The sequence below is a fragment of the Varroa destructor genome, unplaced genomic scaffold (assembly GCF_002443255.2).
Source record: "Varroa destructor unplaced genomic scaffold, Vdes_3.0 BEIS01000005.1, whole genome shotgun sequence".
Taxonomy (NCBI): Eukaryota; Metazoa; Arthropoda; class Arachnida; order Mesostigmata; family Varroidae; genus Varroa; species Varroa destructor.
In genome coordinates this window covers 2,112,574-2,128,036 of record NW_019211458.1, presented here as the reverse complement: position 1 = coordinate 2,128,036, position 15,463 = coordinate 2,112,574, and the positions used below count along the sequence as shown (strand labels likewise).

Here is a 15,463-nt window from a genome sequence, read left to right as displayed (position 1 = left end):
GGCGACAACTAGTGAAGAAGACAGTCGACTATAGTTATGAGTCGATGAAACTATAACAACGCACTCAAACCCAAGAGGCATAAGAATGTGTGCGTGTACTGCTGGGGTGTGCTATTTACATAATAAAAATATGATCCCCACTTCATCTAAAGTTCATTACTCGATACTATCTTGCTCCGTTGACTAGCGTCTCCTTCACACCGGTCCGTCGTGATCCGTCCCGAACCGAGCTTTCGCCTTGAGCTCAGGGATTAGAGACTACTATCTTGATCGGCTGTCCCAGAATTCAGAATCGACAATAATCAACTGGTCTACCCAATCTGTCCCATCTTTCTACCGCAAACGATCATGTTTGGACACGTTAATTTTAGGACGTATAGCTGACCCTTCTGTCGTTCTAATGATCTACTTCTAACTATTATTATTCGGTTCATGGTCGACACAGGTAGTGCAGAGCAATCGAAACGGAAACGAATTGACGAAAGGCTACTAAAAGCATCTGATGACTCGTTGAGTTCAGTCGAGGAAGGCAACAATATTGGGGGGTCAATAGTGCGACACATTATAGCATAAATAAATAGCTCGAAAATTACCAAACAAAAGCTTATTTCTATGCTCCCATAGTGTATGTTGTACTGTTTTAGTTCACCCCGCGACGACGACATGGAAGCGAAATCAGTAGCTGCTATCACTCACATTGCGTTTGTTGCTGACAGCCGTTGCTTTGTTGCGTACAAGCATTATCATTACTCCGTTGATGTTTTGTAAATGATTGTATTGTTAGTGTCGTCCCGGCCGCTCCCTGAGCGCCCCTTCAACAAAGGTCTATACAACGACGCGGTTATCATACAACCACAGCAGCTGTGAGTATTTTCTAAGTGTCTCTAAATAAAGTTTAATTGAGCAGGAAAGCGATCAATAGCATTTTGTTATGTTGCAATCACCCCCCGCTTTATCCCCTCACAACGTATTGCTGCGAGCCCACAAATACCGTTTATAAGCAGGTTCGTTTTCTGTCTCCCGGTGTATCGCCCAGTTCTACGAAACCTATTCTCCTTGACTCCTGCGAATGTAATCACCTGTCCCAACCGTCGTAATAATAGCTTTCCCAATGATCTAGTCGACATGGCTCCCATGTCCTAAATTGGAGAGCTTTGGTATCGTTAGCCGCCCCATTAATAGGTGTTTTCGACCTTATTCTACCATTTTCGTTTATAGTCCCAACTTCGTTTATAGACCCAACTTACCATCATCATTGCACCAACGCTGCAGATCTATTGCGCAATACTTTCTTTCAAATCCCCCTGATTTTCAGCTCCTGCCCAATATTATAAAGCCAGCAGCCAGATCCTCAGCAGCCCAACGGCCCCGCCTAGAATCGAGCGATCAGTGCTATTAACACCCCTAACAGCATAAAAAGATGTGTCAGATACAACAAAACGTGTACCTACGTACAGCCGACTTCATTTAACCAACCGCCAGCCAAGCGTCCAAGTGCAGGCATTACTACGAAAATCAATATAACCACCATCAATACTGAAGGTAATAAATAATAATAATAGAAAAATAGCAAAACGAACACACATTTAGGCAAACCGCATTATAGTCGTATTGTCAGCCCATGAGTAGGCCACCTTTGTTATGCATAGTGGCGCGTGGCCTCCGAGTGCCTCTAAACTCGTCTGCCGACGCTGTCTGGACCAAACGAATTCGGATTTGGTTGCCCGACAAGACCAGCAGCAGCAGCAGCAGTAGAAGCCAACAGTAGAAAAACAGACAACTGCAAGAATAATACCAATCTCCAAATCGACCCCGCAGCAGATATGAGTCTGCTTCAGCCTTCAGACGAATGAACTATCTGACGTATATTACATGGTGGGGACCGTGAGAAATCTTAGACCGTAGTCTTTATACTGTCCTTGCTAAAGATCCCCCTTCGCTTGCTTTCTCTCTCTCTCTCTCTTTAAGGACAATGTGGCAGATTTTTGTTAGCTAGTCTGCATTAAGCGTGCTAAAAATTGGTACACAGCGCAGGCAAAGCAAATAAATCCAGCCAGGTGTACTCGATAATAATGCTACTGATTTTTTCTGAGGACTATTATGGCTTGTTGAGTCCAGGACAGCTGGCAAGAGTTAATAAAAGTACGACTTTCGGACTATAGCAGCAGAGTAACATTATCTAATAGATTCGTTATGGTTGTACCCTAAGACGTACGGTTTATGCCTTCGGCAATACCTAGGTCGACATGTCGCTTTTGACTGACAAAACCATGTCTCCCAAGTAACTTTGTCCCTAATGAGGGCCTATCATTACTTCACGAGCGCCAATAACCTGATGGACGATAGGCGATTGCGTAATGACGAGTCTGCTGCAATTGAATCGTCATGGTCGCTAGCATCGATAACAAAGAAATAAGCAGACTATCCGATACAGCAACTGCCTACAATTCTTAGCCCAGCAAGAGAAGACAGCCCATTGGTGTAATGCTCCACCCTTCTATAATAGGACTACTTTTTTGACGATACTATCACCACTGGTAGAAGCACAACTGCATGTGTCTGTCTATATATACATATAAAAAAATCCCTATGACTATTGCCAAATGGGTAGTTTTTGTAGGTGCATTTCGTGTTTATTGCTTGTATGTCCAATAGAACATCCAGTAGAACCACTTAATTTTGCTTGTGTTTCCGTGCATGTGACAAAGGATTTTAGTTTTCAAAGGATACATCACGTATCGTTTGTCGCTCTGATTTAATAATACGATGCCGAATAACTCTTTCACGTCGTTTCTCTCGCAGCAATTATCTGTGTGGCTTTCACGTCTCTCTAGATTTGATGCTGCTGCTGCTGCTGCTGCTGCTGCTACCGCTACTGTTGGCCTTAGCCTATTGTGGCGCATGGCTATATTCTATCTACACAAGTATCGAGCTTGGGCATCGCTTTCTTCAAGATCCATGTTGCCTTCCAAGCTGACCAACATATATACCTCAGGGAAAGCGATCTATTCAACGAGTTTTATCTGTACAAACTCAGAAAACGATCAGTCGTATTGTCACCAACGTTTTAATTGTAACAGTGATCATAAGAATGTTCTAAGTCTCATTGAAATCGTTGTTATTCGTTCTGTCGTCTGGATTTTCGTCATCATCATCGTCATCATCATCATCATCGTCATCATCATCATCATCATCATCATCATCGTCATCGTCATCATCATCACCATCATCGTCATCATCATCATCATCATCATCGTCATCGCATAATAACAAATCCCACGCCTTTTTGTTTCTGTCTTGATGATCAATAGTTTACTGTCTTGGGTGTCGTTACTTAGAAGCGACCCATTCTTGAGATGCAAGATAGGTAAACGTTTTATTGGCAATCTCTTGACGTAAAAAGCGTCCGTTGTCGAAACTCCGCTGTAATGTCAGGTCATGATATTACTAGTCATATAGTTTATCATAATCGTTATTATCTCCATCGCCATCGCCGGTGGCCCAAATTGGATCAGTGTGGAAACTGTGGTGTTTTACCACCAGTTCCATAGTCACCACCATCATCACCACCACCATCATGGTTGTCGTATTTATAACGTCGATGTCCGTTAAAAGAGTTAGCAAAATCAACATTGTGAGAGCAAAATACGTACTGCGCCATTGCACCATTAATTGTGGTCACTAACTACTCTTATCGTTCCTATCATCATAAGATTAATAATGTTCAAAAGCACTGAAACACATTTATATGTGCCATTTGGAACCCCGCTGTAAATCTCCAGTCGGAAACTCTCAATGCCTTCCGCGCCATCTGATCTGGGGGGTGGGGTGGGGTGGGGTGGGGTGGGGTGGGGGGAAGGGCGGCTATTGTCAATCGAGATACATATGTCATCTGCTATTTTATTGAAGCGAAGTGAATTGTAGGTGACCTATAAAAATTTTGTCTTCTTGGTTAGTACCTCAATGTAATCGATGCTGCTGCTGTTGTTGTTGTTGTTGTTGTTGTGGTGCCCTTTCGTTATCCTCTTTTCGCTTGTTCCGCTTCGTTCAACGTTTATGTATAGACACACTTTATTGTTTCTGCTGTTATCATTGTTGAATGTTTCTCTAAATAACTGGGAAACGTCTAGGTTCGGTGACCGCTTCGGCGGTCGGCACCCATCGCCGCTAAGGTACGAGAGCAATCAGATGAAAATGAATCAGTTTGCTACGTGTAGCCCTAGGCAAAGGGGAGCCAAGCGCCGAAGTCCGCTCATTTGCCGCGTATGGTAACAGTAGAAAGTTTCTTTAATCGTTTTGTTCCTTATAACAAAACGATTTTAATTAATGACCCTTTTTAATGAATTAAATTAGTTCGTAGGTCAGAAGCTGATATTAGTACAATTGCAGTATTATTGTTATTATTATCGGCGCGGTGAGCCATAAAATTGTTGAAATTTTTTTTTTTTTTTATATCCTTTACGATTGGCATCGGTCAGAGCTGGCTCACCGCCTTAAGAGGGGTCAGTTCTCGTGAGATTTGTTACGTTCGTCACATGATTAATCGCGGCCTACCACCAAAGCGATATGATACGAGCGAACGTCTCTCATCCTCTCTTACTTTCTTCCTCTTCCATGAACACTTAACCAAGCAAGTGTGACCATTAAATAAGGATCCATATCATTGCTTACGAAGAATGAAGGAGTACAATTAAAATAATAATTAAGCAATTGTATATATATATATATATGAGGTGAAAAAACCATCAAAAATATCTACCTCGTCTCATTTGTTTATCGTACGGTGGATAATTTCGGTATTCACTTTTTTGCATGCATGTAGTAACATTTTTGAATTTCAGTGTTGTTTTTACGTGCTGTATAACGTGTGTGTGTGTGTGTGTACGTGTGTGTGTGTGTGCGTGCGCGCGTGAGCGTGTGTTGTTTTTATTGTATTTATATTGTTGTTATGGCCATTGTTACGCTGTTACTGTTGTTGTGGATCGGGGGATGTTTGTATAGCCATTAATATTTATCAAACTATAAGTGCGCTGATATCGTTTTTTAAATGGTATTGATATCTTGTCTTCGTTTTGTATGTACTATCAAGAGATCGTAGTTGTTATTACTGTAAAGGTAGTGTTTGTTTAGTGACTGGATTGGCTGAATATTTAAGTCACAATATAGTTTTATTAGGGTATGTTGTATTGCATATTAGCTAAATAATAATAACAATCATCATCATCATCATCGTCGTCGTCGTCGTCGTCATATCATATGAAGTTAGTTTCCAATAAAACGTCGACCCGTTTCTTTTTGCTTCAGGCGAAACAAGGGCAAAGCCGCGATCGGCAAAGGGCAACCAGCAATCGGCGACTGGACGCGGTCCGCCGGCCAGAGGGTGGTAGACACCGTCCGGCGGAGCCCCTCCATACCGCAAACAGACCAGGACTGCGACCGATATCATCATCATCATCATAAACAGCATCGGCTTCATTCTCTCCGCCATCAGATATTCTAGCGTAGCACATTACTGGTATTAGTCGTATGAATATTATTGATAATACTGTTGCTATTTTTTGAGGCGGCTCGGAAGCTTCAAGGCTTCAGAAGGCGTCCTTCATGAAAGTATCATGTACGATACTATTGATTATGATGATGTGTATCGTTATGTCTGAAATATAGTAACAATTGTAGTCATAATAGCAATATTTTATTAATAGTGGTAGTAATAATAGTAGTATTACTGCTAATGATCGTAGTAGAAGTACATACAGTTTGTCTGTCTGAACGATTGCTGATCGTTTGAGCCAATCTAGCCTAACATAGAAATGTTTCTCGTCTTTTACGTTCGGTATATAGGTCTTTACTTCAGACGGCTGGCCCCTTCCAGCACGGATTCAAACCCACACCGCCGCATATGCCCCTATGTTTAGCAGGTAAACACTGCGCTATCACGGGACAGTCCAGCTAAACTTATGTCGTGCCATCAATGAATGACACACACACATGCAGAAGCGGGTGGCCATCTTGGACGAATGCGACATCCTGTCGTTGCCATAAGCGTGTTCGTCATCCTTCTCTTCCATCAGTCAACGTTGCCGCCGTCATCTTCAGTAGTAATTAGCACGTTAGCTTTCATCATGTCTTTTGAATCAACCACTGTGTGGCCGATCACGCTTCCGTAGTCAACAACATTTCGCTTTAATGTTGTTAGTCATGACCGTGATTAGTCATCATACGGCATTAAACTGACTCATTGACTAGCTCTTTTTTTTTTTGTTTTGCTTACTTTTATTAACTAGTTTAAAACATTCTTTAGTCAGTAACAGGTCAATAGACCTATCAATTTCAATCAATCCATAAGAACCGATCAGTCTATTTAGCCTATAGCCTAGCCTCGATCTCTCTCAACCCTTTCTTTTTCTTCGCTTCATTTGTGACCTCACAAGCATATTTTGCTTAGAGAAAGAGGTTAACTTGTCTGCGAGCTGTTCCAGCTCGAACAGCTTTTAGCCTGCCCGGAATCGATGACAGACATTCAACGGGCGCTCGGCGGTTCGTCGAGATGTTTTTTCCTGCTAACGCCGATAATACTTATTTTTGTTCTAAGGTCCACTCCATTTTCCCAAGGGGTTATTGCCTGTAACTGCTGTCCTATGGACGAAAATTGTAGTGTACACTTCAGCTGCGATGTTACACTATTTTCTGAAGCTTTTCTATTGGTTGTTAGTTGCTTGTTTGTTGAATTGACTGATTAAATGTTGCTATAGTAGTTACGCTATATTTTTTTTTCTTAGATAATTGTGTGTATTTGTGAACAGTGCCGGATGTCATTGTTATTGTTGTTGACGTCGTCGTCATCATCATCGTCGTTGTTGCGGTTGTTGTTGTTGTTGTTGTTGTTGTTATTGTCGATTGTATGTTAGTTTTCTCTTTATAGAGCGGTAGGCATATTCAGAGTAGTAGAGCAGACTGGAAATCTACATCAGCGTCGCCTGTCCCCCGACCGTAGGGATTAGTAAGAAGAAAGGCGTCGGAAAAGTATTAGCTTTTGACGTCCCTCATGCTCGAAAAAGATTGAGTTGAACTCGAACCACTGAGTGAGGGCACAGAAGGTGAAGGCTGAGAAGCAACACCTGACTCACGCGGCAAGCGACAATCGTTTGTTAGCGTATACACAACATATAATCACGAAATAGTTATATAAAGATATACAAATGATTCGAAAATACCACGTTGCACCTTAAATAAGAACTTATTTACTTTATTTACTTAAGCAGAACTTGAACACAAAGCGGAAGCACGGTCTGGAATGCAGAAATAGAACGAATTTTGTAAATTTTATATAGCATAGGATTAGAACGTGGACGAAGGTGTCGCTAGTGCCGAGAGAGAAACGGGCAGATGGGGATCGGTAGCGTCAATAGGATCTTTTGACGGTCGAAGGAGGGCGCTGAAAGCGCTCTACTTTTTTGTGAAGTGAGCACTACGGAGTACCACCGGCCGCCTTCCATCTAACTAGCCATCCCCTGTCTGTAACATGAGGAAGAGGGCTGTCAATCGGATGAGAGGCATTGAGGCTCTTCTAAGAATAGCGGGAGGCCGGTACAGCTTTCGCGCAAGTAGAAGGCCTTCTCAACGTTTCCTCACATCGTTCTGAGTCATGTAAATATTGTATACTTATTCTGTTAACTCCATAATAACGACTACTAACGATAAGCCGAGTAAGTGATCCCGCTGCCGCAATTTGGCCCATTGCATGTGAGCTGAAGATATCAGGATCTAACCGCTTGAATCAAGGACAGCCTTCTGTTCCGACGACAGGATGGCGACGACGACGACGACGTCGCCATCAGATTACGTGTCATCATCATTATAATTTGTTATCACGAATGTGAATGGAACGGTGTGGCCGTTTGGTCATCACTGAAACCTCATCATCGCCCTCGGCATCAGCAACAGCAGCAGCAGCAGCAGTATCATGACTGCCCTTGATATTCATTTTATTATAAAGAGCTTTTACCTTGTTTGCTGCTACTGCTGCAGCGGCTGTTGTTTCCTTGTATTATTCATAGTAGCAATAATAATGTCTCTGTCAATAGTAGTTTCAGCTGCTTCAACTCCAGCTCCCTCTGTTCATTCTTTTTGTTAGAAGCTTGTGAACCTTACTGTGGCTCTCTTTGAAATACTCGTCGTTAATAATACAATGACTTTTGTTCATCATGATTCTATTTATACTATTGGACTAGTGATTACTACTGGGTGGCGATAGTTTCCTCTTCATTAACCAGTTCTATAAAATCAATGAGCACAATCAATAGTCAAAGCATTTCGAACCATAGGTACTTCATGACTTCGTACGCTAGAATAGATGATATATCTTCGCTACGGCTGTGCAGAATTCTTCTGCGTTTACCTGAATAGTGTCAGGGCCTCCACGAACAGATGTGACTGTCCTACTCTTTTGAGGCCTGATATTTCTCGAGATCGCTAACTCCTCCGGATGCTGCTAGTGCAGTATCCTAATGATTTTTTTTCAAGGAGCAAGAAAGCTTGTCTGCTTCTGCTGATCTGTTCTCTTGTCATAGCCGCACCAGCAGCAGTTTATGAATCTTCATCTATCTGCTTGCATTACTCTTCTGCTGCTACGGTATGAGCGAGCGCCATGATATATGATGAAAGAGGACTCAATACACAAACACGTAGCTAGTAATCGATTGAGATATCGTCGCGACTACTCTGCGAATTGTTTCGTGAGCTACAATTAAACCTTGTCATAGTTTCATCTCATATTAGCTTTTCAGCACCATAGGTCCTCATCAGAGTGATGTCGTCGAGCTAATCGGTCACAAACGGCTTGCTTGACGGTACTTTCGTCCGGAGCCGCCAATCTTTCTTGCTTTGCTTTTATGCTTTTTTTCTATTTAGCTGTTCGTCACTACTGCTTCATAGTCATAATTCCCTACGGTTTTTTTGTTTCTGATTGCTATATGCGTACGTTAGCGGGCTTTCCGTTTCGATCTGCATCCCATACACGAGCTAACTCACTCGGCGATCGTTTCGCTATGGCTATAAATTGACTTGAATTTATTTTTTGCGTGTGGGAACAACAACTTAGTGGTTTTTAAGGTTATTTGCTGTCCATGTATTTTCGTGTGACGGCGCCGATGGCGATGGTTTGCCGGTGAATAATTTTAGATAAGTTGAGGTTCCAAGCAGACGAGTTGGCGAGCAGGCGGCAATAGTGTTGATTTCGTGTTTATTTGACGGTAATGGATAGCTTGTTCCTTTTTTCTTATTTATTTATAAGTACTTGGTTGCTTCTGTTGCGGCTGCATTTGCCTGGAATTGCACTGTTCGTCATGCACTATAAGGCCTCCGAACAGGCGATCTACGTGCAAGGCAGAGGCAGTAATCTATTGTAAGCTACACTTCCCCTCTATTGTCGTCTTTAGCTCGCTCACTTGCGTTTCGATGGTGTTCTTGAGCTCTGCAAGCGAAAATATCGATTATCATTATTATTATTATTATTAGATGACGAACGAGTTTAACGAACAAAGTGAGGATATCGTAGAGTTTAAAATGCGTCTAAATTCAAATCGTGTACAAAAAAATATCGTTAAAACGATCGATTTGGACAATCAGTGTTCAATTGATTGAGCATTTTGAAGATCATTGATTCTATGTTCCAGTTGCTTGGGGCTGTGTCTAGAGCACAAGGGCCACAATGGATATGAGCGATTCTTACTGGTCAGCTCGTCCTGTTCAGCTGCTTCGTTTTCTGCGGCAATTTCTTCGGGAGTTTTTTTTCGTCGATTCAGTCCAGCAGGTCCCATATCTTCTTCGGGTTCAAGCTTGATCTCCTCCTTCTTCTTGATTCCGTACTGAAAAGGAATCGATAGATTGCATAGACTAAATTATAACGACACTCCAAATTACATCGTGTCTATAGGTGCTGAATGTGTTCAGCATACAGTCATATAAAGTTTCAACATTTTGCGGTTTTTAATAGAGCCTATGATAAAAATGTGAAATCCCACATTTTACACATTCGTTCCTTGACAATCGATGTTCGAGTAGAGCTAAAACACAAATGGTTTCCAGAAGTTTAGTGAATGTTTATGTATTTTAACGTAGTTTGGAGATCGACAGACCAAAGTCCGGAGAGTGCTGAAAGAAGAGAACAAGCAGTTTTACCTATATGTGTGTAGATGGGTGCCACTTAGTTATTGATTAACCTAAAGTTGTATAATATTTTACTTGTTTTTAATCAATGGATGCAATCGTTTGACTTACTCACTGTTTTAACCTCATGAAAAACTAAGCCGTGAAATTAATTGAATTCGGTACCTTGTCCCGGATGCCCTGACGCATCCTTTCGCGTTCCTCCTCCATTTTGCGGTGCTTCTCTTTGCGGCGGTCCTCGGCCTCACGAAGAGCTTCCAATCGCTCGGCCTCAGCCTCGGCCTCTGCCTCCTTGTCTTCAGCTGAGGTCTCGCCCTCCCCTCCGATTTGCCCTATTAGGTAAAAAAGACGAGCGGCATTTTCTGGTTAGCCGTTTGTGGCTGTCCGGTTATAAGGCAAATATTGTTCCGCTCGTATATTACGATAATATAAAACTAACTTTTAAGATAATCGCATTGAGTATATTCTGTTCACTTAGCTGGTATATAATATAACACAGCTAAGCGTGTTATATTATATCCTAGAGAAGAAATGGGAAGATCGCTTGGGTTACGATCACGGCTCGTATCGCTTCTGATTGTACATGTTAATTACCAGAATAACAAACTACATTGTAAGCTAATGTAGCTTGTTTTTCTTGGCGTGGTACTCTTATTCAATACTGCCTTGGACAGGGGTGTTCTAAAAAATAAGCTGTATGTACAGGGAGAATATACTGCACGCATTGTATATCGTCATTGATCGTTAGACAGTTCATCAGTAGCTGGCTCCAAATATTTCTATAGTACGCTTGTGTGCGTGTTTGATAGCATTGGCTTTACTGCGGCAAGAGCGATAATGGCGGCTAAGTTGGAATGGAAGGACAAGGGAAACGGATGCTGCCGCTTCCGCCGCCGCCGCCGCCGCCGCCGCCGCCGCCTACTTGTTGTGTAAGATCATAAGATCCAATAAGAAAAGCCACCCGTCGTTGGTGATAATTGCAGTAACAGCCCCTTGCCCAGACCTACATTAAGGCCACAAATATAACGAAAGCATGTGTTACTGCTGCTTCGTTGTGTTCATCCATTTGCGATCTGATTCAATCCGAAAATACGTCAGTCTGCTGGAGGTATATGCCCATCCATGTAAACGGCATTACGCTACTGTTCTGCTATGGGTTGACGATCGATCTTTAATAACTGCTGAATCTTGTATTCCGCCATTTAATAACGTGAGCCACATTACTCGTATGTTATATTCGAATACATTTACATACCAATAAGTACCTCGCAGGCAAAGACGTCTATTGGCTAGACACGCGAACGGGTATCATAAATATCGTTGACCATTTGATAGGTAATGCGCAGTGTGTTTTGGCAATATGAAAGTGGTTACGATACGATTTATACATGTAGCTCAACAGAAGAACCGATAATTCACGGAAGAAATCATGTAAGATCCATCTTAAACAAGACCAAATAGTCTATTGAGATAACGGACGGAAGAACAGCGTCCGATTCCTATCAGACTTGACTTCAACGTAACCGCAGCTATCCCGCATCGGGATAGCTATAATAAACCAAAAATTAGCTTCCTCAAGGCCTTGCTAAATCAGGACAAGGCACGGCCAACTTTCAACTCGGAACAGAGGCCACTAATTGCGATGACGCCATCAGCGACAGCAAAATATACGGCGTCATTGTAAAGGCCACAAAAGAAAGCGGTTATGTTTCCTACTAACTAGATAGTACGTTACTATTATTAAATGATGACGTATTCTATCAGGATTCTATCTAATCTAGTTGACTTTTACTCTTCGTCCTCGGTCACAGCCTGTGTTCGTGTCCCTTTCTAGTCACAAACGATAGCGTTTTATTCATAAACATGACTCCTATGTTCCTGTCTTTGATGAGCATTCGATCCCATTTCGCATTCGGCGCTTCCGTTACTTTGTCACCTCTCACTTCAGAAGGAATGGGGGGTGGGGGTATTGCTTTCACGTATATATATATATATATATATATCGTAACAAATATATGCATGTACAGGTGTGTTAGCTCGCGAAGCAGTCTGCGATTGTTCACTCTCGCTAGAATAGAACGAAATTGAATGCTTTAGGCAATAATTTATTAGGAAGAATGGGTGGGCCAGAAACGCTTAAGACGAGCTCTTCTTGTCGGGCTACGATCGACACATAATTGCAGGTGGGTAAATGAATGGGTAAATCAATGAGCGAACAGATCGATAAGTTAGCTGGGTGGGTGGATATGCAATGACTTATGCTTGCTTAGTGGCCGGCTAGTGTCGGACTTGCTTTTCTAAAAATAGATACATGAAGGTCGGCGACTGTTATTTGATTGATCGCGAGGCTGACCGCCTGCTGATTGTTGGTCAAATGTCTGTTTAACAGTGTTCGTGCATCTGCTACTGTGTGTAGTTACGTCGTGACGCTTACCAGCTAATTAAACATGCTCGGAGGCTACGTCGGTCCAGGTTAGACTTAGGGGGAGCCAGAGGTCCCGGGGGCATTGAAAACGTTTTGGATGAGTTGGGATTGCTTCCACAGCAAAGGTCACATGCGAAAGAAAGCGCAGAGGGTGCGCGACCGGCGTCGACCTGAGCGCTGGCGGGCCACCCGTCAGCATAGTTGACAACGGTGGTGGGGCGGGGAACGGCAACAGTAGTAGCAGTGGAGCTATGACCAGCAGCAACGGCGCTTTGCCTACCGCGTGTCTACTGTCCTGCGCCTGGCAGACACAGTGACTCCGGAGGCCAGCGGGACGCATGCGAGTTTCGATGATGATGATGATGATGATGATGATGATGATGATGGTGATGGCGATGATGATAGAATAGGAAGACGGAATTGTTTCGAATCAGCGAACGAATAAGGCCACACGAACGAGACCGCAGTCAAAAGGAGGCAGCGAAGACTGTATTGGCTGAAGAGGTAATCCTTCTTGGCCACGATACGGTAATCAATAGTTAGTTGGCTATAATCAGTCAGTGTGCCAATTATTTTCCCTCTGTCAGTTGATCGACAACGACGGATTGCTCAGCATTGTTGATGCTAGCAGTTACGATCAGAGTTAAACGATTATTCGTTGTAGTCAAAGGATTGGGCTGATGAGGACTGGCTGTTTAATGTTGGAGGTTGAAGGTTGAAACAATCAGCGATTTATGACAGATTGGGTTCGCATCGGATTTGGATAGGACGCGTTTAGGATGAGGCGGATTAATTAGACACTCGGTGACTATGGTGGTTGCGTATCTGTCAACAATTTGAAACGCCACAATGGGATCGATAAACACAAGGAGAGAGTCGACTCACGATTACAAACTTGCGAAGCGAGTACGTCCATCTGGTCGGGGGGTTGGCGAACGGATGAATGATTAAATGAGCAAACGAATAATAATAGAGCATTGGGTCGAATGATCAGACGGACAGGTGGACGAGGACGGACGGGTGGGCGGGCGCTTGGTTCAGGGCAGGGGACTAGAAGAAGAAGAAGAACAACGAACACCACTGCCTCTGTATGTCTAATAATACGACCTCACGCTTCCGGTGAACAGAACGAACGAACTCCCAACTCTATCACGAACGACGGACAGGATGAACAGTCGTTGGTTGATTGCGATCGGCCTGGCTGGCTGGCTGGCTGGCTGGCTGGCTGGCTGGCTGGCTAGCTAGCCAGTTACGAGCAAACCACGGCGCGAAAACACGGATGGGACGAGAGTTTTTTCCCCTTTTTCTGAGTTTGCGAAACCTTCACGAGAGGGCTGCTTTCGTTGTTGGAGGATTTTAATAGCCCTCGGCCACTTGGAGGTTCTCAGAGGGTAACGTCATTGAGGACAATGCGTCGATTGTGGAGGCGGACGGCGAAAGAACGTCGTCAGAACCAGAACACGGAATTACACGAGATGTCGAACAGCAGCGCTAGTTGTCGTTGTGCTATATCGTTGCTGCTGCTGTTACCGCTACTTCTATTACTGTTGTTGTTATTATTGTCACTACTGCTGCCTTCGACTGTTCGTACAGCGGCTAACGAAACAGCGGCGCGAGTAACAGTGGACCTTAGTCACAGAGCTCTGCTACAGAGGCCGTAAGCAGCAGCAGTAGCAGGGCCCACTTGTGGCGGGGTGAGCAACGCGCATGCGCCAGTCGCAGCGCGGGCAAAAATCTTTGATGCGGGTGAATGTGAACATGCTCAGCGGCCCTATAATCTACTCAGCTATTTTTCACTCGCTGCAACTTTCAATTAGTTCAATTAATATTACTCTCTCCAGATATATATATATATATATATATATATATATATATATATATATATATATATATGTATATATCTATATATATAGATGACTGGAGAGAGTAATAATGGTAAGATACAATGGTGGGTGGGGGCGCCACAGTCGTTTTCTGCGCCCGGGAGCGAGGTCGCGGGGCATAACAGCAGTAGCAGCTAACTGCTGAAGAAGGAAGGAACAGAAGGGTCCCTTGCCCAGCTACGCACAGCCACACAAAGGTGCAAACACAAACACACACACACACACACACACACACATACACAGATCTAACGCTGTACTTCTCTGGAAAAACAAACGGCGCTGATTTGTCAACATAGCCGTAGTTCACATGATGTCGACGGTTTATACACGGAGTTCACGCTTTCGTGCATATATTCCGATTAGCGTTATAGTAATAGTTAAAGGGAAGATGTTAAAGTACTACGACTTCAATAATATGCTCAGATAAATTGCTCATGGATACCTGTATGTGCACACACATGACGCAGCTGAAATAAAGGAGTAATTATGGCTTTTTCAAAAAGGGAGCGTTCCCATTCAATTATGTCCGCCCATATGGAATCCTAATCAAATAGTGTTATTTACATAATATCAAAGATAGCATCGTTGATTTATTGGGCAAGCAGTATGGTCGACCTAGACTCTATTCCATTTCAACTCAGCTTTCAACTGCCATTGCTACAAACAGCCGTGTTCAAAATGGACCTTTGCGGTATCATCACACATGGATGCCGTCGAGAAGGATCACATCAAATGATTACTGCGGCTACTGCGATCAGATACGACTCAATCAGCCACTTTCGTATATAAACGTTATCTACTACTAAACAATAGTGAAACTGATACGCTTGAAGGTGAACTATCTATAATATGTAGTAATATAGATGTATCGAAATATGGTTGTGTTGCATCACCGACTTTGCATTCGACTATAAATGAACGTCGCAGCGATTTAAATAATCTTCTTTTGAGTCGTTGACAGTCGACACATACGTGCCTTAACTTTAGC

At 43.1% G+C, this 15,463-nt stretch overlaps 1 protein-coding gene across 8 annotated transcripts in view; it reads right to left on the bottom strand.

The window, feature by feature from the left end:
- Nucleotides 1-3,834: 3,834 nt before the first annotated feature.
- cpx (synaptic transmission protein complexin) overlaps nt 3,835-15,463 on the bottom strand; it is a 257,489-nt gene continuing 245,860 nt past the window's right edge. For 7 of the 8 annotated variants that reach the window (XM_022809275.2, XM_022809276.2, XM_086990210.1 and 4 more), the window contains 3 exons: nt 10,333-10,499; nt 9,731-9,866; nt 3,835-9,472 (listed from right to left, as the gene is read on the bottom strand). In XM_022809275.2, the coding sequence (XP_022665010.1) occupies nt 9,399-9,472; nt 9,731-9,866; nt 10,333-10,499 (377 nt within the window). In that variant the 3' untranslated portion in view covers nt 3,835-9,398. Of the gene's footprint in view, nt 9,473-9,730; nt 9,867-10,332; nt 10,500-13,477; nt 13,690-15,463 lie in introns of those variants that run through there. The other variant, XM_022809282.2, reaches the window with a different exon arrangement.